At 46.0% G+C, this 25,942-nt stretch overlaps 1 protein-coding gene across 3 annotated transcripts in view; it reads right to left on the bottom strand.

Moving 5' to 3' along the window:
• Positions 1-7,572: 7,572 nt before the first annotated feature.
• Positions 7,573-25,942, bottom strand: part of EXTL3 (exostosin like glycosyltransferase 3) — a 104,806-nt gene continuing 86,436 nt past the window's right edge. For all 3 annotated transcript variants that reach the window (XM_045830988.1, XM_045830986.1, XM_045830987.1), the window contains exons 5-7: positions 21,321-21,465; positions 15,784-15,912; positions 7,573-10,713 (exon numbers count right to left, since the gene is read on the bottom strand). In XM_045830988.1, coding sequence (XP_045686944.1) covers positions 10,504-10,713; positions 15,784-15,912; positions 21,321-21,465 — 484 coding nt within the window. In that variant the 3' untranslated portion in view covers positions 7,573-10,503. The remainder of the gene's footprint in view (positions 10,714-15,783; positions 15,913-21,320; positions 21,466-25,942) is intronic.

Below are 25,942 nucleotides of genomic sequence, written 5' to 3'. Positions count from 1 at the left end.
TTTTATATTGTGGGCCCATTTTGTTAATAAAACTTATTTTTTATATAAGTATCTATCTATGCTTTGTTGCAAATTCAGCCTATGCAAATTGCAGGCTAAATTGTTGAACCTACAATTTATACTTATAGAGTATCTGAAAAAAATACGAAAATATATAGAAGAGCATAAACTTAGGAAATACCACAGCAAATTTTAGTTTGATCTGTTCAACCATATAACCTGGCTTCTGTTTTTTAATATAAAACTTGTATTTTTCTTAAAATTGTGTGAAAAGGTACGTAACTTTACCTGAACCGCATGTACGGTGAAAACACCAGCCTTACCCTTCTGGGAGGGTCCCGAGCGGGGAAGATTTTAAACAGCATCAGATGAAGGTACACTTCCTAATACAACTTTTGAGAGAATTAAGTTTTTTTAAATCATGAAAATACAAAACAGAGCTCAAAATAAATCCAAATGGTTATTTTACTTAAATGTCCTCATGATGATACACTCTGGAATGACTTGGACACATCTGAGTCTGACTTCTGTTCAACTGCGTGATCAGAGAGCACAAGGTGCTGACCCCTTGAGAAGTGATGACTGAAGAAAAATAGCATTTATTTGTAAATTAGTCAATAAACTAACAGGGAATAGCCTAGAAATTATGATGGTTTTAATCAAGCTCTCCCCTCCTACTTAGTGGTAGAAGCCAGAGGGAGGAAGGACAAAGAACACGCATTAGAGGAGAGAGATTGGGGCGGAGAGAAAGGCTGGAGCCAGCCTTTACAAGAGCAGCTACTACCCGCCCAGGGCTTGGGCGCACACCGGGGGGCTAGTGGGAGATGCAGGAGAAACGGCAGGCCCGCCTCCAGGCGCTGCCACTGCCCTGATGCAGACGCAGCTCGCTGACCATCGCTGCTGACCTGGCGAAGAGTCGGACACCAGGAAAATTTCGGTTCAACCCAACAAAACCTTGATTAAATTAAAGCTACAAACAGTGAGGAGGAACTTGATTTTTCTATTTCTTTTAATCTTTCTAAGTAGTGATGTATCTATTATGTAACAAATTACCCCAAAACATAGTGCCTTGAAACAGCAAACAGGACCTCACCATCCCTGTGTGCCGGGAGTCTGGTGTGGTTCAGCCGAGTGCAGCTGGCTCAGGGCTCTCCACTGGGCTGCAGTCACGGTGCTGGATGGGGAAACTGAGGTTACTAAGTTTCCCAAAGCACAGAGCCAGTAAGTGGCTGTTGCCTCACATAACATCCTGTTTGTGCGTGTCAGGGGCTGGAGCTGCCGGGGGGAGACCTGCCTGCCAGGCCATTTCGTGTCCAGTGAGGCCACAAGCCGCCTCTCCGTGGTCCCTGCGGAGCTGGGAACTTTTGGCCCCCTCAGTGTCCCGTCACGGCAGGAGTTGGCTTTCCCAAACTATAAGAAAGTGTCAACAGAAGTAAGAGTGAAGAAGCCTGCAAAGTTACGCAACCACACATCCACGTGAGCCCAGGAAAGTGGTGGGTAGGAAAGGCAGCGTAGACGCTCCTTTGGCCCTGAGTCGTTTCCCTCCAGTCCCACAGGATGGCTGACTGTTGTCTCACCACTTCATGCCACATGGTGGGGAGGCAGCGGAGAGCAGGTGGTCTCAGATTCGCTGCAGTAGAACTGTGTGCAAATAACGAGACACTTATTTGAACCTAGAATGAGATGGGAGTAATAACCAACTATAATTCTGAAGGAAATCACAACTGAATCCTGCAGAATAGGCAGTACAGAGCTGAGCCAAAAATGTCTAATCTTGGTGGAGCTCGGAGCCAACACTGGTCATGAGTTTTTCTCTAAAGATTAAGTGCCACAGCCTCCACTGCTTCTTGGTAACCCATTGTAGGTTTTAGTCATGAAAACATTATTTTACCATCCACAGATTCAATGCAATCCTTATCAAAGTTCCAATGGCACTTTTCACAGTAATAGAAAAAAACCCTAAAATTTGTATGGGACCACAAAAGACCCTGAACAGCCATAGCACTCTGGAGAAAGAACAAAGCTGGAGGCATCATGCTCCCTGACTTCAAGCTATATTACAAAGCTATAGTAGTCAAAACAGTGTGGTATTGTTATAAAAATGCACACAGAACAATGGAGTTGAATTGAGGCGCTAGAAATAAACCCACTTGGATACATCAAGTCAGGTAACATTTGACAAGGGAGCCAGTAAGACCCAATGAAGAAAGGACAGTGTTTGCTATGAATGGTGGTGGGAAACACATGCAAAAGAATGAAACTGGACCACTATCTTACACCACTCACAAAAATTAAAAAGGATTAAGTACTTAAACACCCAAAACTACTGGAAGAAAACAAGGGGAACATTCCTTGACGTTGGCCTTGACAATTTTTTAATGCCACCGAAAGTGCAGGCAACAAAAGCAGAAATCAAAAAGCAGGACTGCAGCAGACCAGAAGGCTCCTGCACAGCACAGGAAACCATCAGCAAAGTGAAGAGGCATCCAGCCACAAGAAGGAATGGAGTTCTGATACCTGTTACAACACAGATGAGTCTTAAAAACGTGCTGAGTAAAATTAGCTGAACACAGAAGATTCACTATTGTGTAAATCCAATTTACATGAATGTCCAGAACAGAACAAATAATAGAGAAGAATAAAGGTTCTCAGGGTGATGGGAGGGGGCAACGGGAGTTAGTGTTTAATGGGCACAGAGTTTCCGTCTGAGAAGATGAGAAAGTTCTGGCAGTACCTAATGGTGAATGCCATTGAAGTAACTGCATGCCTAAAAATGGCTCAAGTCCTTTGTAGTTCAATAACCATTTTTAGTTAGGTATATTTTATGAGAATAAACAAATTTTAATTCTAACACGTTTTTAAAAAGAAATTGAAAAACTAATCCTGAAATTTATGTATACAAATACAAAGTAACTATAATAGCAAAGCATTCTTGAGAAAAAATGAACAAGTAGGAAGATTTATACTACATGTTTGAAGACCAGCTAGAAAGCGACACTGATCTCACAGCAGGGCACCAGCAACAAGCCAGCCTAACAAGATGAGAGCTCAGAAACCACCACTCACTCAGTCCTTACCTTTCAACAAAGGCCCCACCTACCGCAATTCCGTGGAGAACACAAAGCCTTTTTAACAAATGGTGCTGAATGACTGGATAGTCATTTAGAAAAAAGAATTAGAAGCTTGACCACTATCACATGCCATCCACAAGTACTAACTTGGAGGTGGATCCTAGACCTGAGGGTGAAAGGTGACACCATAATCCTTTCAGCGGAAAGCACTGAGAGAATATCTTCATGACCGGGGTAAGGCACAGGTTTCTTGAGTCACAGAAAACAACAACAAAAAGGTTACAAATTAGACTTCATCAAAATTAAAAATATCTGCGTATCAGATGATACCATAAAGAAAATGGGTAAGCAAGCCACAACTCAGGAGACACTTACAAAAGCCCTTCTCTGGCAATGGACTAGTATCCAGGACAGAGAATTTCTGTGACTCAACAGTAAAAACACCAACAGCACATCCATATGCTGGCATATTACTCAGCAATAAAAAGGAGCCATCAAATTACAAAAAAGATGGAGGAACTTTAAATGCATATTGCTAAGTGAAAAGCCAGTTTGAAGGGCTACCTTCCGTATGACTCCAACTACACGGTGTTCCGGAAAAGGCAACACTGTGGGGACAGTGAAAAGGCCAGGGCTGAGTGGGGAGCGGGCAGGATGGACAGGCGGGGCATAACGGAGTTTCAGGAAAGTGAAACTGACCCATGGAATACAACAGTGGATGTGTGTCCTTATACTTCTGTCAAAACCCACAGAACATGCTACACAAAGAATATGCTTCACAAAGAGTGAACTGTATATGTAGTAGGAGCTATGACTTCAGTCAATATGTCAGTATGGGCTTCTCAACTGTAACAAATGTGCCACACTGATGCAAGACAGTAACCACAGGGGAAATGGGGGAGGAGGAACTCTACTTTCTGCTCAACTTTTTGTAAACCTAAAACTGTTCTGTAATGTCTGTCGTCAATGTACTTTTTTTAGAAAGACAAACCAGATTTTTTAATGGGAAAAAGATTTGTGCAGATACTTCATAAAGGAAATATATATTAAGGACTTAAGCACGTCATTAGTCATCAGGGAAATGCGTTGCTCACCCACCAGAATGGCACAGACTGGGGACCGACCACACCACAGGGGGAGGCTGTGGAACTGGAACTCGGAGCTGTCTGTGGGAGCACAGAACAGGCACGAACGCTCTGGGAAAGGCCTGGCAGACTCTTACAAACACGTGTGAGACTTACAGAGAACAGACTGGAGGTTGCCAGAAGGGAGGGGGACTTGGGATGAGTGAGGTAAAGGGATTAAGAACTACAAATCGGCAGTAACGAAACAGTCAGAGATATAAAGTACAGCAGAGGGAATATAGTCAATAATACTGTTTCACTTTATTGTTCAAGTACAGTTGTCTCCATTTTCCTGCCACCACTTCCCCCTGCCTCGCCCACCCCCAGATCAATAATACTGTAATAACCACGTACGGGGGGTGCTTGAAATCACTGGGGGAACACTTTATAAAGGATATGATTGTCCAGCTAATATGCTGTACACTCGAAACTAATACAAAATAGTGTTGCATGCAAACTGTGATTGAAAGATAAAATTTTTAAAAAGAATATGAAAATACCTACCTTATCACACAACAGTTCCACTCCGAGGTACATACTTACCAGAGAGAAAAACAAACTTCAGCACAGCTCTATCCGTAATAAAACTGAGTGCCTCTCGCCAGAGCGGGCCAGAGCTGTCAGGCTGCATTGGGGGTACCGGTCAGCAGTGCAGGGGGCACATCACTAGTGCCCTGTGGGCTGACTCTCCAAAACAGTACTCGGAGCCCCTACACACCTCGCTCTAAAGAGTAAAAACTGTGTGACACCATTTATAGGAAACCCTAGAATAGGGAAAACGAATCCAGGATTTTAAAAGATCAGAATGTTGGTGCTAGGAGGGTGGAGGTAGAGATTCACTAGGAGGCAACTAAGGAAACTTTCTGGGGTTGACCGTGATGTTCTACTTGATAGGGGGTTGAGTTACATAGGTGTCTACGTTTGTCAGAACTCAGTGTACCTAAGATTTGTGCATTTCAGGGTGTAAATTTAATATGTAAATTTTACATTAAACACACAGAAATACTGAACTCCAGTTAAAGATGTGTGTGCTAGTATTCAGAAGCAAATGCACTGATGCGGTTTACTCAGAAATACACCAAGAAAGGCTGGATGGAAGGATGAATAGAGGGATAGATGTAGAGAGAGCTATGAAGCAAGTGCAGTGAGATGGTGGTTAGGTATACAGGTTCATACTAGAGAAACTATTTAAACTGTCCTGTGCATTTGAAATGTTCCATAATGAAATATTGGAACCAACAATTTAAGTAAATAGAATCTAAATTTAAATTCTAACATGAACAACCATACAATATGACCAGGGTTTGTAAGAAGGACAGAAAGGTAAAACAATTTGTCTAATAAAAACAGGCCAGCCCTGGCTGGTGTGGCTCAGTGGATTGAGCACTGGCTTGTGAACCAAAGGGTCACTTGTTCGATTCCCAGTCAGGGCACATGTCTGGGTTGCAGGCCAGGTCCCCAGTGGGGAGTGTGTGAGAGGCAACCACACACTGATGTTTCTCTCCCTCTTTTTCTCCCTCCCTTCCCATCTCTAAAAATTTTTAAATTATTTTTTAAAAGTAAAACAGGCCAAAAAGCAGGTGAAATTAAAATAGCAAACCAAACCTGGCCCTAGGGTGAGGCTTCCCACCTTAGTGAGCTCTTCTGGAATCCATCCTGTGTCTGTGTGTTTCTCGGCACGCTCCCTTATCCCCTTCGTCAGTGATTTAAACAGTGGAAGTCGTGACTGTGCGATTTCTCCGCCATCCTGTGCCAGGCCTCCTTGAACACTCTGGGTAACACCACCTCAGCTATCAGTATTCCAGAAACACTGCAGTGCTGGTTACTACTGAGCTTGTTGCCAACTGTGATTTCTACATGACCCTCTTCAGTGCATCAAATCATTCACTCATCAGAAAAACTATTCGGCACTTAGTATGTGCTCAAGTCTTAAGGGGCTTACAGTTTGGTGTGGGAAGCAAAGCTGCGTTCGCCACAGGGCACAGTGAGGGAGAAGCCAGGTCAGACCGCCCAATAGAGGCGGGGGGCTGGGGGCGCGGAGCAGCGACTGAGAAGGGAAGCTTCCCTGAAGGACATGCTTCTCAGTCTCAGACAACGAACTGGCGTTAAGCAAAGGGCATACAGGAAAAAAGGCACCAAGAGGTTTATAATACGTTACCCAGAAACAGTTCCTTTCTGCTGTGTGCCACACAGTGGAGTCTTCGCATCTGTGTGAACTTTCAACGTGTCTTTAAGACATGGCACAGTTTTTGCCATTTTACAGATGAGATTCCAGTTTGGGATAACTTGCTCCCCACCAGTTTAGCGGGCGACCTAGGATTTGAACCCACATTATCTAGTCCAGAGCCCATAGCCTTCATGGCAACACTGTCCTTTCCAACCACATTTTTGTAAATGTTTCGGAGCCCTTGATTTCACTGACAATAAATATCAACCGCTGACGCTGGCCACCTCGCTTGCCTTGTTAAGTCCAAGCAGGAACTGACAGGAACCTACGTAGACATGCCATCTCATGTAAAGCTGAAACACCTGTTTCTACAGCCTCATGCAAGGTCTCAGGTCTCTGGTCCCAGGACAAAGTATAACAGGATGGACAGTTGGAAGATGAGGAACTTGGCAGTCAAACTCCAGACCCAAGCAGGCATTCCCACCCTACGAGGCATCATCGCCCTGCCTCACCTGCCAATAACTGTCACCACTACTTGTGGGTGACGCTTTCAGGTCCCACGCATGCTTTGGATGGTCAGTGTGACCAGACTCCCAGCTGCAGAGCCCAGGGGAGAAGCTCCCCCAACTCAGTCTGTCCTCAGCTTCCCGTCCTCTTCCCTGTCTCCATCCCTCTCCCTCGCTGTGACGGCATCTTCTCCCTGAGATGGCTCTGGTCGCACAGCCAAGCAGCAGCCCAGGGCCACAGGCACCAGAAGGAGTGGGCTCCGACAGTTCGGAAGCACCACCGAGAGGCAGGCCCTTGGGTGACTCCTTGTATGTCAACAGAGCAGCTGCTAGACGAGGCCCACCCAGGCGGTTCTCAGCAAGCCCGCTCCCCTGCGCCGGGAACACGCACACAGGAGCCCACAGCGCTGCGCCGCACCCACGCTTCCCACAACTGCCATGAGAAATAAAGGCGGCATACGTGCCACATGCCGTCCCCCATCCCACTCACACCGGTTAAATGACACCTAAGTTCCTCTCCTGGTAACCAAACGGCTAACCCCAGAAACTGATGCAGGCAAGCTGCCACGCCCACGTGCGTCCACAGCATCGCCTGGGCGGGGCCCCGGCCAGCCGCACGCTGGTGGCTCCCTGGTTTCAGGCAGGCGCTTCCTCTCAGGTCGCTCTTCCTCACAGAGGAAAATCACAAAAGACCTCCAAGCCGCTTGAGTTAGTCTCCATTTATTTATTTACTATTTTTTTTTCTTTTTTACAAAAGTCCAATGTCAGACCATTGTGCTCAGGACTGGCAAGGAGTGGGGAGGTGGACATGGCGGGGATGTCGGAGGGCTTCCCCCTTGGTGACCCCATCATTTCAACCCCAAGCTCCCTGAGCACATGGCAGGCAGCTACGGGAGACTCGGCCGCCCTATCCCTGCGGGCAGGGCCCCACTGGCTTGGGGCGCAGGCCCTGCTGGAGACTCGGCCACACACAGGACACTGCCCGAGGTGCAGGAGCTCGGAATGGCCTGCCAAGCACCTTGGGAGGCACTCACTTAGAGGGATGCCTCTCACAGGGAAGAGCTGACCAACCAGCTGGAGAGCAAAGACATTGGCCCTGGGAGCAGAGACCAGGTGACCAGGTGCTACCTTCGGACGGCCAACAAAACCCTGGTGAATCGTCAGAGCTGTTTTCGTGTTCCACTACGTAGGTGGCATCTGGGATCCCAAGGTGACTGATCAGCATCAAAGGCATTCTTAGCACAGAGCTGGGCCTGGCCCCAAGCCATCTTGCAAAACCCAGGGGCCATGCTCCAAGAGCTCCTAACCCCAACCTCAAAGAACTGACTGCCCTGATTCCTGCTTCCAGGAGTGTCCCTTCAGAACACGGCTGTTTCCGTGAAGTGTCCACCAGAGCCTTCTGTTCGGGGTCCTTTGTGTCCGTGTCCATTCAGGCCCGCGTAGTGCTGTCCTTGTCTGCAGCCCGGCATCCCAACCTTCCCCACAGCACACGCTGACACCCTCCGTAACCTCAGACCATGCCGCTACTCCTGGGTCTGCCAGCAGCATTCGGGATGCGATGATCTGGCTCCACTACAGGGGTCTGGACAAAGACCACTCCTTCCTCACCAGGTCCCTCTGAAGGGCAGTTCATGAGTTCCTCACATGAAAATAAACAAGATAAAAATAGCAGCCACGTACATAGCTCAAAACACCACACTCTTTGGCTTCCCAGAGGGAAGAAGGCTACTGCTAAAAAGAAGGAAGTCAGAAGTCAAGGACAGGGTGTTAGAAAGTTGGGATGCAGGGAGTCTGGGCCTCTTTGCCGGGTTGCCGGGAAGCACAACTCCATTTCCCAGGCGGCTGCCTCAGCAGGAGGGCTACCGGAGATGCCAGTGCGCACCGTGGGAGGCCCACAGGTCCTGGGCACGGTGGCCCTGGTCCTCTTTGCCCAGGGCTCGGCCCCGCGGCCAGGCAAGCCCTGCAGCTGGGCAGGATCTGCAGTACAGAGCCTGGCTTCAAAATGACACTGGAAGAGAGCCACTGGAACGGGCAGGTCACAGGAGAACGTGCCCCCGAGAAACAGAAGCACAGGGTGCCGGGTCTGGGGAAGACGGAACTGGCTTAAGGCAAGTGCATGACTGGGGCAGACCTGAGCTTCTGTCCAGCTGCAGAAAACCAGCCACACTCAGCTTCGCTGGAAGGAAGTGGGGTCCAGAAAAATGGTGGAGGTCATGGGCTACATCCCTGCCACACGCCACTGACACCCTCTTCGGTTCTCCTACTGCCACCACCACCAAAAGAAAAACGAGCCTAATTCCATTTCAGCCCAGGAAATAGAAGCTGAAGCCCGAGAGGTAACATGGGGTGAAAATGCCTGTGAAACGGTCGGGCTGCATCTGAGCTGAGCACAGCAGGTCCCGCCCTCCCGCTCTTCTGGCACACACCCAACCTCAGGGGGTCCTGGCACCAACCAGGCATTAGGGACCCAAGAACGACAGGTAACACACGGTGCAGGTCCAGACAAAGGTGGAGGGGAAGGTGAATTTCACCAAGGTATTCATGCCAAGGCAGGTGCCTTGTGTAAGACCCACCGGCCAGCCGGGTCAGGAGGCGCAGAGGATGCTCACCTGTTCCCCATCCCGGAGAGAAAGCCGACCCGCAAACCACATGAGACCACCCCTGGGAGGGCAGCCTGCCAGGTGTCCATTCTCGTCCACGAGGGGTGAAGCCCATTTGGGAGGGCTGAGCAGAAAGAGCCTGTGGGGGTGCTGCCTGTGGGCCTCCTTCCTCCCTCCCTCTGGCTCCAGCGGGGAGGAGGGCAGGACAGCAGGAACGAGTCCTGGACGCAGGACTTGACGACGACTCCTCAGACACCACTGACCCCGCCCGAGGAAGCTCAACCTCCCGAAGACGCAGGGCCCCCGGGGACCCGGGAGAGGACACGTGAGGTACAGACCGCCGGCTGGCGGCGGATCGGAGGAAGGAACAAACCCACAGGCTTTATCCCGCCCAGGCCCCCATGAGAGGTCCAGCCCGGTCCTTCCTGGTTTCTGCACAAGGACGCCCCGGGGAGGGTGGAGGTGATAGGGAAGGACGAGCTGAATACCACAGGGCCAGGATCCAGCTCCACCAAAGACAGAGCATCAGGGGCTTCGGTGGCCCCTCATTTCATGAGATAGGCAGAAATTCCAAATTCCCCCAAATATATATATATATATGTATATGTGAGTGTGTGTGCATATATATATACACACATATATATGCACACATATATAAATAAACCTTGAATGGCAAATCTGAAACTTTTTCTTTTTAAATAATAATAGTTGTTACTGAATTTAAAAACCACAAGCCAGCGGTCCTGGGCTCATGAGCCGTGTGAGTGACTGTCCGGAGCCCCCAACCCTCAGTGTCAGCTATCAGCCAGTGCCCTGTGTGGGGACCCCAGCACCCTCTGGCCAGGGTTCCAGGCCCAGTGTGGCCAGCTTGTAGGGAAAGGCAGCCACTTCCTTTCCGCTCTTCCTGCCGCCTCTCCTAGCAGAGGGTCTGGGCCACCCACGCAGTGGGCGTCCCTGAGGTCCTTCAGTGATTAGGAACCTTAGGAGTACCCGCCCCCCACTCTGCTCCTCCTCTCCCCAGAACCGGCCGTGCCCCTAGATGAACTTGAAGCACTTGGTCTTGTCGTGGGGCAGGCGGGTCTTGAAGAGCACAGAGTCCACCCTGAACTGAGTGTACAGCAGGGGCATGTAGCCGTACACCTTGACAAAGAAGTTGATACATTTGTGCCGCTCGTGAAAGTGGGAATCGTCATGGGACAGGGCTTGAGGGCATCCTGGGCATCGGAAAGTCCACCGTGAGGTCACCTGGGAACGAGGAGGGAGGAGCAGAGTGAGATTCAAGGGGCTGAACCCGGCAGAAACCCTGCAGCATCACCGATGCGCCGCTTCCGTTCCCACGGAGAAGCCACGACGGCCACGTTCACGCACAGAGGGAGCCGGGCCAGTGCCCGGGGCCATCTGCCTGACATGGACATACCCACGTCAGTAGTGAAGGTGCTCTTTCCAAACGCCTGTACTTAGTAGGCACCAGAAGCCTGAAAATGTTTTGTGTTACCTGTGTCAGTAACCTGACTTCAGTATTCATCATGGTGGCACAGCAGAAGGTAGGAATAAAGTTGTTTGTTTCACCAATGTTTTTAATAGCAAAACACTGGAAAACTACCCACCAAAAAGGGACTAGATAATTATAAAATACTACATATCTATTTTTTAAAATGTTTAAGAAAGTTGCATCTAAAGACACAGGAAAGTGGGCATATTACAGGTTAGTAGTTATTATCATGAAATTTCAAGCAATTAGAAAAGTGTGAAGAATAAGGTAACAGTTTCACTGTCAACCATGTGGCAGCCCAGATAACATGAACCCCCTCAGCACAGGACACCTGAAAAAGCAGAACAACATATATAAACCACTTCTTTAAATATACATTTGAGCTTGTAATGAAAAATAAAACACTTAGAGGCCAAAGTAATGAAAAGGCCTGAGTCCAGTGAAATGGCCAGGAGTGCGGGTCTTTATCAGGCTCGGGAGGCAAGAGCCGTGAGATCAGACCAGAGACTTTTTGAACCACTGGGCCCTATACACACGTGACACGCGTGGGAGGGAGGCAGCCCCACAAAGAGCAGCAGCAGGAAATGCTTCCTTCTCGGTCTCAGCTCTGAGTGGAGAAGGAAACTGCAGCTCCGAGAATGCACGGCACAAGCGGCCGAGCACACCTGAGGCTGCAGCTGAGCTGCGGTGTGCCCCACAGAGCCTCACAGAGCCCTGCAGAGCCCCGGATGCCGATCCCTCACACAGGCCCCAGGCAGACAGCGGCCCAGGCACATAGAAAGAGTGAGTGCATATCTTCTCGGGTGCAATTTAGATCTCAAAAAAACACCATAAATAAAATCCCACAGAATATGATCTCACAGTCAAAAGTCACAAGAAGGGAATGAGCTACATGCGGGAAAAATCTGCAGAAACAACAGAATCAGACCCCAGAACACTGCAAACTAGCGGGATGATCAGACAGTGGCCATAACAATAAATGTGTGTACTACTACAATGAAATTTTGAAAGCTTTCTCAAAGTTCAATATAAGAAACAAGGGACTATCAGAAAGTCCCAACAGATATGAAAAGGAACCAAACAGAACAACAGAAATGAAAAGTATATTGAATTAAATCAGACACTCAATTGACAGGTACAAAGAAAGTGTTAGCGATGAAAAAGTATACTAGAATTATCCAAAATGGAAAATACTGAGGAAAACCTTTAAAAAACATGAAAGCAAGATTAAGAAACATGGAGAAGTGATACTTTTTGATTCCATTTATGTAAAATCCGAAACAGGCAAGTGATCCTGGAGCAGATAAAGACACTGACTTCCCAGCCATCTCCTTCCTCCTCTCAGAGCCACGCCTTCTGCCTCCCGGGCCCAGCTGGCTCTGGGCCCAGACCCTGACCCCGGCGTCCGGGGGAGGGGGGGAGTCTGAGGTGTCTGGGAATCTGAGGTTTGGAGGTGGCGGCAACTGTAGCAGTCGTGCCAGGACAGCAGAAGAGGATCTGACACTTGGACACAGTCACTTGGACACAGTGACACGGGGGAACCCACACATCTCCCGCTCCCTCCTGCTGTGCTGGGTGCTAAGGGCCTCTGGGACCCTTCACCTGCTATGCTCGCTTCTGTCTAAGCTCACCTGCAGCCTCATTTGGTGTTTATCCCTGCTGACCGAGAGGCCGAGCGTTGGCTTGACGGCAGCTCATGTGTCACTCCTCTAACCTCCCCGGTTAGTGGCGATGTGGACAAGGGAACTGTAGGGAATAGATCCCTGGGGGCTCATGCGTCTGCTGCGGACTCTCTGGGGTCTGGCGGTCCCTGCCAGGCCCAGAGCCTCTCCTCTGGGGTCCACTAGGGGAGCAGGTGTCACCTGTCTGGCCTCACTCCATGTGCCCTGGATGCAGACTGGTGATATGGAGTCGGCTCCTTGTGCTCCAGCCAGCCTTTCTGCCCAGGGTATCATGGAATGTGCTCCAAGAATGTGGCAACTCAGACTTTAGGGCACACAGTTTGCTCACATAGGGCTCTTTACTGTGCTTTATACTATTCTGCTACATAATCGTTCTAGGTTTTTAAAAAACCTGAGAAAAAACTAAGGAAATCCAAACAAAGAATGGACTTCAGTAATACAGTATATCAATATTGGCTCATTAACTGGGATCAATGTGCCCTTTTGATATAAAATGTTAATACAGGCCTGGCTGGTGTAGTTCAGTGGACTAAGTGCTGGCCTGTGAACCAAAGGGTCACTGGTTCGATTCCCAGTCAGGGCACATGCCTGGGTTGCAGGCCAGGTCCCCAGTATGGGGCACGGCGAGAGGCAGCCACACACTGATGTTTCTCTGCCACTCTTTCTCTCCCTTCCCCTCTCTCTAAAGATAAATAAAATCTTTTTTAAAAAATAAAAAATTAAATTAAAAATTAGGTAAGTTGCCCTGACTGGTGTGGCTCAGTTGGTTCAGCATCACTCTGCAAAACAAAAGTTTGCAGGTTCGATTCCCGGTCAGGGCACATGCCTGGGTTGTGGGTTCAGTCCCCAGATGGGGGCATACCAGAAGCAACTGATAAGTGTTTCGCTCTCACATCAGTGTTGCTTTCCCTCTCTTTCTCCCTCCTTTCCCATCTCTCCAAAAATAATAATGAAATCTTTTTAAAAAATTAGGTAAGTTCATAAAAATGTAGTACAAACTGGTTTTATACTATGAACTACATAACTGGACTTGGAATTTGAAGAAATTAACTCAGAATTTGAAGACATCCTTAACTTACTAAGCCTTTGATTTAAAAAGGTATCCTAATCTTGAATTGAACTCCTATTATACTCCCGTAAGACTGAGAAAATTCACAGAATACTTCACTTTTAACTTTCCACTTGGTGAGAAGCATGTATCGCAAGTGCAAGTTACTTCTGTCTCTACACTAAAGAAATGGTTTAGCTAATGAAACATGGGCCTGATGACATAGTAAAAGAAACACACTTTAACGAAGGTGAAAAATTCATCATGTCTGTCAGAGCTCCAGGTGACCTATGACAGCATGAGGTGCCTCATCACCTCATCACTCAGAGACTTTAAGTTTTCATAGATGTCTCTAAGCTACTCAGGAGGTATTAAGAGAAGCATGTGTATTGGCCGAAGTCCAGTCCCTGGCTACATAAGAAAGGAAATAAAGAATAAAAATTTCACCAATCATTCATTTCTTTATAAGACTTTTGCCTCCCTAACCTTAAAGTTTACAAAGAAGCATGTTTTTCATTGTTTTATAGCAGATCTACCACTGTACTTGGCAATCATACTACTTTTACTGACATAATTGTGGCTATTATCATTCTCAACTGTTTTTTTTTTTAAACCCATACAATTGAACGCATTATTTTGCTAATTATCCTTTTGTGAGACTTTGGCAGAAAGCTGGGGATACAGAAAACTATGGGGTAGTCAGGAGCAACCTTAAGTCCCTGAGCCTGGCTTGGAGAAGGCCTCCAGGGTGCAGACGGGCGCTGGGTGCAGGGCCCCAGTGCTGTCGGCCCCTCTGCTCCCCTCTGCTGCATGCACCCGCTGCCTTTGGTGACTACATGCTTCCCGCCAGAGGCAGGGTGTGATCACCACTGTTAGGATGCTGCTGGCTGCTTAGTCTAGAATTTACCTTCACAATGTAAAAAAAAAAAATACACACCCAATTACTACCTGCTCGGAGCACTAATGATATCCATAAAGGCAATTTATCATTTCATAATATTAAATAATCTGCCTTTTAAACAGTAATAAAAATAAGACCTTAATCTCTTTCTTTCTCTAAAAAGCAATGAAACAATGTCCTTGGGTAAGGATTAAAAAAAAGACCTGATTAGTTTGTTCCTGAGGACACCAGCTGTGATTCTACAGCAGAAACCCCGACGAGCATAGTCATAAGTACCACTGATCTGAATGGACACAGAGGCTCTCTGGTGCTCATGGTTGCACGGCCTGCCCGGCCCACGGAACCCTCCCCTGCAATGATGGCCGAGAACGGGTGACAGAACTGGTCTTTCTGTGCGTTGAGCATGAAATTGGTATTCTGGTCAAATATATTCAGAACTCAGAAACAAAACTCAAATTTAGAGAATTCTGAGAGCACTTTTCTTTTGGTTTTTAAGTAAACACCTCATATATAGTACTTTTTTATGTGCCAGGCACTATTCTAGGAGCTTTACATAAACTAACTCAGAAATTCTTAAATGTTTGTGCCATGGACTCCCCTCCACGCTGGTTTGGCAATCTGTCAAAGTCTGTAGGCTCCACCCTGAAATGCCTTTAAATGCATAAAATGACCACATGAGGTTACAAAGGAAACAAGCTATACTAAGATACAGTAATATAAAGGCTTTTTAATAAATGCCTTTAGTAAGGAGATAATAATTTAGTAATAAATTAAGGAGATTTAACAATAACTACCAAAATTCCAAAGCAGTGATTAACACAGGTGATACTTTGAGATATGGCAGCAAATGTGGTATGAAAATGTGAGTTCTACCGGTGACAAATCAGTTACTGCAAATGCTCTCATGAATTGTAGCCCGTTTCCTAACTGATGAAAATGCTAGATTCCAGTTAGAGATCAGTAAAAACTGAAGGTGTAACATTTCCCCAAGTTTCCAACTCTCCGAGTTCTGTCCATTTCACGCCCTAGGGGTGAGGAGCTGCTGTTCACCGCTCACTTACTCTCAAGGGGGCAGCACCGTCACCCCCACTTACAGGGGAGGACTCCCAGATGGGGCCACACACTGCGCTACTGCAAACTGAGTCACTTATGTCCACATGCACCCCAGCCCCTTCCGCAGCGGGACCCTCACCTTGATGGGAGGTTTCCGAGTGATGTGGGAGACAAGGAAGTTCATGGCGATGTCCTCACAGTTGATGTACTCATCCACCATATCTCGGATGGCCTGGGGCATCACGTAAGAATACAGGTAGGCATAATACTGTTGGGGATGGAAAAACAATCACACACTCTGTTACAGGCCACACTTCTCTTGGCTTTCATCAAAAATGTGCAGGTAGGCTGGTAGGAAGTGGGGGGAGGGAGGGAGCAATCACTGGCATTTAGGGAGTTGGGGCCAGGGATGCTTAACATCCTGCAAGGCAGATCTTTTACGGTGAATAATTAATTACCCCTTCCAAATTGCCATTATAACCCCCTCTGAGAGTCACAATTTCAGTTTTATCTCCTTGGTACTTAGGTCAGACACTGGTTCCACTGGACAGCATTCTCCCTCTGACCATGGCAATGGGGGATACGTGAGGGCGAGAGCCTGGTTACCCATCAGGGTGCTCGGTAAGTCGCTGAGCCATGAACTGCCCATCTCCCCGTGCCTCACTCACAGATTCTAGAACCTGCTCACTTCTCTCCAAGTGCCGTGGCTTCCCTGCTCCGGGCCGCCACCTTCCCTGGAGCACTCCTGCTGTCTAAGCAGTCTCCCCACTGCCCTGTTTTCCTCCCTGCGGTCCGTTCTCAGCACAGCACTGTGATCATGTTAAAACACGAGTCCCGTCACTCCTCTATGCTACACCAGAGATTTCCAACCATGTGCCGCAAAAATTTTTAAAACAGCCCTGGCTGGTGTGCCAGCCTGCGAACCCAAGGGTGGCTGTTTCGATGCCCAGCCAGGGCACATGCCTGGGTTGCAGGCCAGGTCTCCAGTGGGGGGCACGGCGAGAGGCAACCACACATTGATGTTTTTCTCCCTCCCTTCCCCTCTCTCTCAAAATAAATAAAATATTTTAAAAATATAAGAATATCACTTGAAAAAAAATTTTTTAAACATGCAATAGCTGACCATTTAGTCAGGGGTGCTGACCTCGTTTTCCTTAGATTGTCAAATTTAAAAAAGAAATGACAACAGCCAATACTACAACAGCCATCCAGTGTGGAACAATCAAAATTATACCTATTTTTCTGTCAGATCGGCAAAAAACATATTTTTGGTGCACCGCCCAATTTTAGCAGTCAGTCTCTGTGTGCCGTGAGGTGGGCAAGTGAACATGACTGCTGAACCCTCCGCGGCTTCCCGTCTCCTTCAGACCAAGAGCCTAAGTTCTGAATGCCCTGCATTCAGGACCTGCACTCGTGACCACACCTGCTCACGAATGTGGACTGCTGAGTTTTCAGAAATATGTGAGACTACTCAGGAATTTTTGTGAGCTCATTATGAAAAATAGCCATTATTAAAAATATAATTGCACAGTTAAATAAGTTATACTTAAAAACGATAAAAACCTAAAGCTCATCACTTCTTAATTAATTTGTTCTATTTTACTATTACTCATTAAACTTTACTGTTAGCTTGATGTTATTTATGTCTATCACAGCTATATGGTGAAACCACTATACAAGATGTGCAAATGCCCATCCCTTCCCAAATCCATGTTCAGTGACTCACGGAGTAACCTGAAACCAGCCACAGTAGGAATGTTTACACCACGGCAATGGGCAAGTGCTGTGGAGCAGGGCACGTGTGAACTGTGATGCGCTGCAGTATGGTGATGAGGAATGAACAGGTGAGGTGCCCAAGAAAACAGACTTGTGTATTTTATTACCATAAATGTAGAATGTACATAGTGAAAAAACTGACCATAAAATTTTTGTAGCACACAGGAGTTTGCTGGTTTGGTGGCAAACTATGGTACTTAAGAAATGGTGAACTCAAAAGAAAACAAATGTTTAGAAGTATTTTCACTATGATGTAATTTTGATGCCAAAAATAATTTATGAAAGTCTATTAAAAAACATATTTTAAAAAATAGAAGAAACGTCTGTAACCTGTTTAAAAATCTCCTAAATGAAAAGCTGCAATAAAGTTAGAGCCTACTCTAAAATATAAAAAACATAAAACCTTCTCATTATTTTGCAAAAAAGCTGAATGGCATCATAGACGATGGAAAGCCTAGTCAATTCCAGCAAAACGCTCCCAAACTGGCAGACGAAGGTCGTGACTCAGCGAGCCCAGAAACAGGCGTTTCTCCCAAGGACAGTGATTCAAACCAAGCATCAGAAATATGCTCAGCTTGGAAACCGACCTCTCACTCACCGTGACGCAGGGTCACATCAAGGTTTCCAGAAGCAATAAGGCATATTCAATCACACTGCCTTCACTAAAATGTGAGAATTTAGTGACAATACTTTGAAACTTTATTTCATTTTTATCTCAACCTTACAAAATTCCTGTAAGTATGATAGTACACACATATAAATATTGATATACTTCATAAATAAATATACCTATTTGTGAGGTGCAGGTTCAAAACTTTATTGATCAGCACTTACAATCAAAAAACGATTGTCCACTAGAGGGCATTATGCTGAGTGAAATTAGTGGACAGAGAAAGACAAACACCATATGATTTCACTAATATGTGGAATCTAGAAAAACAAACTAAACAAAACAGAAACAGACTCATATACACAGAGAACAAGCGGACAGTTGCCAAATGGGTGGGGTGTTGGGGGCTGGGTGAACAAAGGGAAGGGATTAAGAAATTCTAATTGGCAGTTACAAAACAGTCGTGGGGATGCAAAGAACAGTACAGGGAAGACAGTCAATAATACTGTAATATCTATGGATGGTGCCAGCTGGGTACTAGACTTATGGGTGGGGGGGGGCACATAAATTTCTAACCACTATGTTGTACACTTGAAACTACTATTATATTGACTGTCGACTGTAGTTGAAAAAAAAGTTGTTCCAGATTAGGGAATGAACAACTTAATTGCTCTCAAGGATCAAACAAGTAGGGCAAATAAAGGAGTGACGAAACAGGTGTAAGACAGAGCCACGGGGCCAATCAGTACACACACGCCCGCACACGGGGAACCACGGCCACGCAGCTCCAGCCCGGCGGTGCCGGGCAGACACATGGCTGGTGTGGCCCCACCTTCACTTCCGTTAAGGTCCAGGTCCTTGTGTCAGCTCCTCCGATTCTTAAACCCTGGAAGTGTGTGAGACAGCATGGGGGTGGAGGGCTACATAAATACTTCTGTCAGCCACCGAAGATGCTAGTTTGTAACCACTATACTTGAGGTTTTCAAACAGAAAAAAACCCTCAAGTTTCATTGTTCATTTATTACTTAAATGTAGAAGGATCTGAGTACTATAACTTTTTTTAAAGACTGTATTTCTTTATTTTTAAACAGAGGGAAAGGGAATGAGAAAGAGAGGGAGAGAAACATCAATCAGTTCCTTCTAGAACACTCCCAACCAGGGACCTGGCCTGCAAACCAGGCATGTACCCTAAGCAAGATTGAACCAGTGGCCCTTTGTCCATGAGACAACACCCAGCCCACTGAGCCACACCAGTCAGGGCTGACTACTGTAACTTTTAAAGAGTGATCAGAGAATTTGAGAGGCAGACCAATTCTCAAGGCAGGAGCAGACCCTGCTAAAATGACTGGCTTTCTCAGATGACCAGCGTGAAAACAAGTGACCCCCAAGTAGGTATGGTTGTCCAGCCAGAGGTTCTCTAACCGTACTTGCCATCCCCAGCCCAACCAAGGCCCACCCTCATTTGGAAAATAAGAATAAGGGCAAGGTTCAAAAATCAGATGAGCACATCGGCTTCACATTACATTTTAAAAAGGAAAAAAAAAGAGCTAAAATTTAGTGACTTCTTTGGCTGGTTCAAAATGTCCCTAGTAAGATGACTTTCACGGTTCTATTTAAGATGACTTGCAAAATACCATCATCTCAGATATGCAATCCATGAGGGACACAAGATCTGAAGGACAGTAAGGGAGGGGGAGAGAGGATGAGGGGTTTTTGGAAAAGTGTCAGTTTGAAGTACCAGAGGGACACACAGGGAATGTCCTGAAAACAAATACATGAGTACAGACCTCAAGGAAGGGCCAAGGCTGGAACACAGATACAGAAATCATCTGCTTAGAGGTGCTAAGAAAAGCCGCAAGACTTTGAGAGGATGAGAGAACGTCGCAGGAAAACACACAGTAAGGAGGGCACTAGGTGAAGCTAGACCCCGGAGCTACTTCAACATTTATGGGGAGGGCAAGGTAGAGGGTGGGTCTCCCTTACAGGCAATGAAGTCACCCAGAATGACAGACAGCATGGAGTGGAGGTTAGATGACAAGCCAGGTGCCAACATCCTTGATGACCGTGAGGGAAGGATTACGAGGTTGGAGGGTGGCAGCAACAAGACAGATGCTGTGAGCCTCAAATGAGGCGTTATGTGACAGCTGAGAATTGTCTAGGAGTGTCATTGGTAAGCAGTGACAATAGTTCTCTACACTTCCCCTGCTCTGAAGCACAAACTGGGGACACACGTAGCCTCCATCCCTGTTCATGGAAGAAACACAGGAACTGGCTAAAGGGGCAGCTCTGTCCTCAGAAAAGCCAAGTTCAGTCAGGTCAGGGAGACAGAGCAGGTGCTCCGTGGGGGTGCCGGCGGTTTTGTTATCTCAGAACAGGGTTCTTCGGGGCCTGGAGGAAGGGTCTGGGAGGGAAGGTAAGAGCAGCGCTGTCCAGTAGAAATATAATGTGAGTCACATTTGTTGTTTCAAATTTTCCAGTAGCCACATTTTTAAAAGCAAAAAGAAACAGTAAAATAAATAACTACATTTTAGCATACAATGATATAAAAAGTTATTGAGATGGTTTGCCTTCTTTCACCCTAAGTTTCCAAAATCTGTGTGCGCTTTACGCTCACAGCACATCTCAGTGCTGACCAGTCACATTCCAAGTGCTCAACAGCCACATGTGGCTGGGGGCTACTTTACAGAATAGACAAGAAGCGGAAAGAAGAGAGTCAGGAGCAAAAAAAAAAAAAAAAGAAAAAAAGAACAGGTTAGTGGTAACAGTGCAGGAGAGGAGCAAGAACTGGAGGTTTTGCATTTTGGACATGCAGTGAAAACCGGGGTGTGAGGCACGGGGAGAGCTTTAACTGCTGAGGAGTGAAGCAGCACTCGACCCACAGTACACAGAAGCTGCTAGCAGGCTTGGCATGCCGGTGGCCAGCCTGCGTCAGAGGGCCAAACTGGCCCTCTGTGGGCCAGGCCCCATCTGGAACGGCAATGTCGACACTGAATGGCAGTTTAGCACTGTGCCCCCAATTTCTACAGAGGGAGGGGCGAGGCCCAGAAAGACGGACGTACTTTCCTAGCGGCCTACATGCAATTGTGCAGACAGCTTTCTCATCCTGACTTCTTATTCCAGAGTTGCTCTAAGCATCTTGATCAGTCTTTAAAAACAGAAATAACTTAATTCTAGAAGAGGAGAGACATATAAGAAGCACTAGGAAAGCCGTCTTGAGGGCAGCATTTCACTACCACACAGAGGCTCAAGTCTTACCAAGCGCACGCCATCCTTACCAAACCGTTTCTCACCTTGTGAAAGAAGGCAGCACCTGTCAGCACCATGGACAGCTCACAGGAGTAGTTGGAGTTGTAGAGCCAGGACTGGTGAGGGATGTCCCACGCATGGTACCGGCCAGGAAAACCCACAATGCGGTCCCGTGCTTCCCTCCACACCCTGGAAAAACCACAAGGATATGCACACACTTAAGTACAAAGCTCCAAGATTATCCTAGACACTTAAAATGACTACCTCTACCTTGCAGGCTCTGGTTCTTAGGCTGTTGCTTTTTTTTTTTCTTAAATAACATCAGTCACAAACCAAGCAGTATAAAAACAAATAGAGCATCACATGTAACCTCCTGATCAAGCACCTGTGTATCATTATTGCTCCTCTAGTTCCTGACGGCCAGTGTCCCTCCAGCCTGGAATAACATGGGAACTATGGCAGGGGGCTCCAGAGTGGGTTGTGCACAGGAATTTGCTAAAAAGCAGGAAGATGATATCAATTTCTACTTCTATTTATTTTCATCTTTAATTTCTAAAAGGAAGTTTCGTTGTTAGTGAGCACGCTGCATTAGCACACTACAACTTGCACAGAACTGAGGCACAGCGCACACTCTCCTTTACTGAGAGGGCACACGGTAGAAGCCTAGGGGCCGCTGGCGTGAGCACAGGAGGCTGCCACCTGGAGTGAGGTCCGCCGGCCCTGATTCCTGATCTGGGCAGAACTGAGGGAGAGACCTGCCCCATAACAAGAAGTGGTCTGCAGGGCCACGTAAGTGACTAACTTCATACATGCAAGAAATAAACTGAAAATTCAGTGTTTCCAGGAAAAACTTTACATCACCCACAAATTTATAGGCGAAAAAGAACAAAACCAGCTCCCCAGTCTCCCAGGGTGAGATCGTAGAGCTGAAAGCACTTCTGCTCCACGGGACCCAGAAGTCCCAGCGGCCCTTCAGAGTGCTTCAGGGGTCTTACTGCACCTCGCCCCCAGACGGGGGCTTAAACTGCCTGAGAAACTCCCTCATCACTTACATGGAACTTCAATTCCTAAAACACACAGATTTCATCTCAAAAGAATTTCTCTCCCATTAAGTTCAAAAGCAAGTAATCTAGTCCAATAGATGAGAAACCACACTTCTATCACAACGTAAAGGTATTTTAGGTGGGCTTTCGGCCACCTCCTACCAAAGTCCCTACCTCTACCCTAATTTATCTCCTAAAACAGACTCCAAGTTACTCACCTGAAAGCTACATTTTTGTGATATAATTTGACATATCCAGGATTTAAGGACTGCTATTGAGAACCACTAGCATAACCAAATGTTAGATCCATACTCCTAAAAATTCTGATCTCTTCCAATGCCTATTGCTCCTACCAGTCCTGAAATATCACCAGAAGGAAGAATGGGAAACTGAGTATTTCAGTCATCTGATTTGGCTGATTTCAGTCAATAATGTAGACAGCTCTTAATAAAGCACAACCTCATTTGCTACACAATATCAAAAGGTAACATACCTCATTTGTTAAAGGCTGTCAACCATGACTGATCAGGTGTTAATTTTCTATTAAATAATAAACAAAATATAAACAAAAAATCAACTTGAAACACTGACATGAAGCAAACTCAACTCAAAGGCTTAAGTAAATTCCTGGGACAGCGCATCGAGAGTGTTAGGTAGTCTGGTCTCAGTGGGCATGCGGAAGCCCAGCATTAAAAACGGTGATCGTATGTAATGCTCCCAATTTACATGTGAGAGTGTTGTACACAATGAGTTCCCTAACGTGATATTCAAACCTATGCTGCACTAAATATTTTTAATCGATATGCTATAGCACAGATCATGCTTTGGCAAACCTTCCCTTTAATGAATTATTCTCTCAGTGTGTTAAAAGAATAATAACTACCTGTACATTGTGTGAGGGGGAAAAGTTTCAGAGATAATTCCATAGTTCAAACTTAAAAACAGAAAATTCACTGGGTTTACACAACTTCACCAAACTAGTAAAGAAAATTTTTTAAATGAATGAAATTAAGATTTCACTGAAGAATCTGAATCCCGACAAATATCCTTCTGTTAACATTTCAAATTTAAATACTACCACCTTCAAAATAAGTGCATCAATTCAGCCTTTTCATGGTATGAACCCTGGAACATTATTTACCGTATAAATAAAAGTAATATGGTTAAGTAAATGTATATACGTATATTGACAGCCTAAGTACTAAATATTTTTGTGCAAGTCTGTGTCAAAACAATTTTTTAATGAGTTACCTGACTGAAGCAAAAGGTCACGTTACTATTTATCTTTAATTTAAAACTAATTTTCTGATCATCAAACAGGCAAAATGGGAGTAAAGATCACTAACTACTTAAGATATTACAGGACATTAAAGTAATGTGGACGTTACCATACAAAGAGACATTCTTTGTTCATTATCCTTGCTCATTATACTTCCATGTTCCTCCCTTTGGTCCAGTAAGAACCAAATAATTTGAAATGCAAGAAAATATGGTGTACAATCAACTAATAATCAAAGAATGTATTTAAAAATGTAAAGTGCGATTGTTTTGTTTCCTGACTATCTAAAATAAGTCTCTTTTCCAAATCCCATGTCTCTTACATTATGATAACATATAAGCCCTTTTCTCCTACCCAAAATATTTTAAAAACCTACACCAAACCATGTTATAGAAAAATGTTTTTGTTAACTCTTTTTGGAAAATGAAACTCATAAAACAGAGCCATGAAGTGGAAAGAAAGAGATCACTGTCGGATCCAGTTGTGAAACGCAAAAATTCTAGGTTCAAGATAACAGATACTTGGATCCAAAAAGGGAACCCACCTTCTAGTCCACAACCCCACCCCATCTCTTCAGCTCACAATGTCTTTTTTTTTTTAAATAAAATTCATTAAGCCATAAGTCGCATACCATAACATTCACTCATTTAAAAACGTTCACCTCATGGGTACCGCTATCTGACTTTAGAACGTTTTTACCACTCCACAAAGAAACTCCGTAACCGCTAGCAGTCACCCCCATCTCCCCAGTTCACGGCAAGCACTAATGTGCTTTGTCTCCATGGATTTGCGTATTATGAGCACTTCACATAAATGGAATCATACAACAGGGGGCCTTTCGTGCCTGGCTTCTTCACGGAGCCCATTTTAAAGGCTCACCCATGTCACAGTATGGTTCAGCACTCACTCCTTTTTCTTGCTAAATAACATTCTATTGCATGGATATATTATCATATGCTGGTCATCCACTCATCAGCTGATGAATATTTGGGTTGTTTACACTTTGTTTTTGTTTCGTTGACAACTGACTTTTCTTGTGTGGCAAAATGTATGTAACATAAAACTTACCATTTTAACCACATTAAGCGCATAGCTCAGTGTCGTTAAGCGCACTCACACTGGTGCATGGCCATCACCACCACCCACCGCCAGAACCTCCCATCTCCCCAAACTGACACTCCGTCCCCATTACACACTGATTCCCCACTCCTGTCGTCCCCCCGTCCCTGGCACCCACCACCCCACTTTCTGTCTCTGAACCTGATGGCGCCGGGTGCCCTGTGGAAGTAAAATCAGTCCTCTTGCGTTGTTTACACATGTTGGTTATTACGAATAATGGACATTCATGCCCTGCTTTTTGTAGGGACATGTGTTTTCAGTTCTGTTGGGCCCCTTTGTTTCATGTCCCCTAAGAACACGTTCACCTCTTTCTTTGCTATGTGAGCTGAAGTCAGTCAAGATCCATAAGACCTTTTGCCAGAGGGAAGAATTCTTGTTATACCTGCCCTTTCCTTTTGAACCTAGGAGAGGTTTCATCCCATTCAGGTGAAATGGGGAGATTAATAAGAGAGAGCTTTTAGATCAAAAGATGCCCAGAAAAATGAGAAAAGTCAGGGTGAGGAAAGGCTTGACTGTGCAGCCAGAGATAATCTGCCAGTTCCATCACTGGAGGCTAAACCTCAAATTTCCAATGCTCATTAAGAGAGCCATTGAAAGGATTCCTCTTATTCTCTCACCACTTGGAAATGTTAACAAACAGAAAAGGTCAAAAGTCTTCCCAAATCAAGAGGCAAAGTACACAGCTGATGGTGCCAGCTATCTTAATAAGCTGCAAACCCATGAAAGCAAGACCCTTATCTTAACCATTCTTGGGATCTAGGGGTGAATGGCAGGTCTCATGCTAACCTCCCACAACACTGTTCACTGCTCCCAGTCCTTCAGTGCGATCTAAACTGCACACACTCGACCACAAATACACCGCCTCCCCACCCAAACCACGAGCAACAACGACAAAGACCATGTCTACAATCACCACACGGCATTCCTCCTTTCACAACAACGGAAGGAGAGCTGGCTATATATCATGGAGGTACGAAGGAACACACTCCAGTTCAGCGGGGTTTTTATCAGAGCTAACAACAGACTCTTGCCTCGATAATATAGGAAGATAAGGTCAAAGGTACTGTGAGAGTTGGGTAGGGAGAGAAAGAACAGATGTTCTAATTTTTCAGCAATGTGTCAAATCAGTGTTTACAGATGCACTGAGGCAAACACCTGGAGCTACTGCTCCTTCCACCCAAGCACCTGCACTTACCAACGTGAACCGAAGGAAGCCTGCAAGCTG

This window comes from Phyllostomus hastatus, unplaced genomic scaffold (genome assembly GCF_019186645.2).
Source record: "Phyllostomus hastatus isolate PE091 unplaced genomic scaffold, TTU_PhHast_1.1 phas_contig_159, whole genome shotgun sequence".
NCBI classification, from domain to species: Eukaryota; Metazoa; Chordata; class Mammalia; order Chiroptera; family Phyllostomidae; genus Phyllostomus; species Phyllostomus hastatus.
The sequence above is the reverse complement of the archived record's forward strand: the minus strand, read 5'-3'. Positions and strand labels throughout refer to the sequence as shown.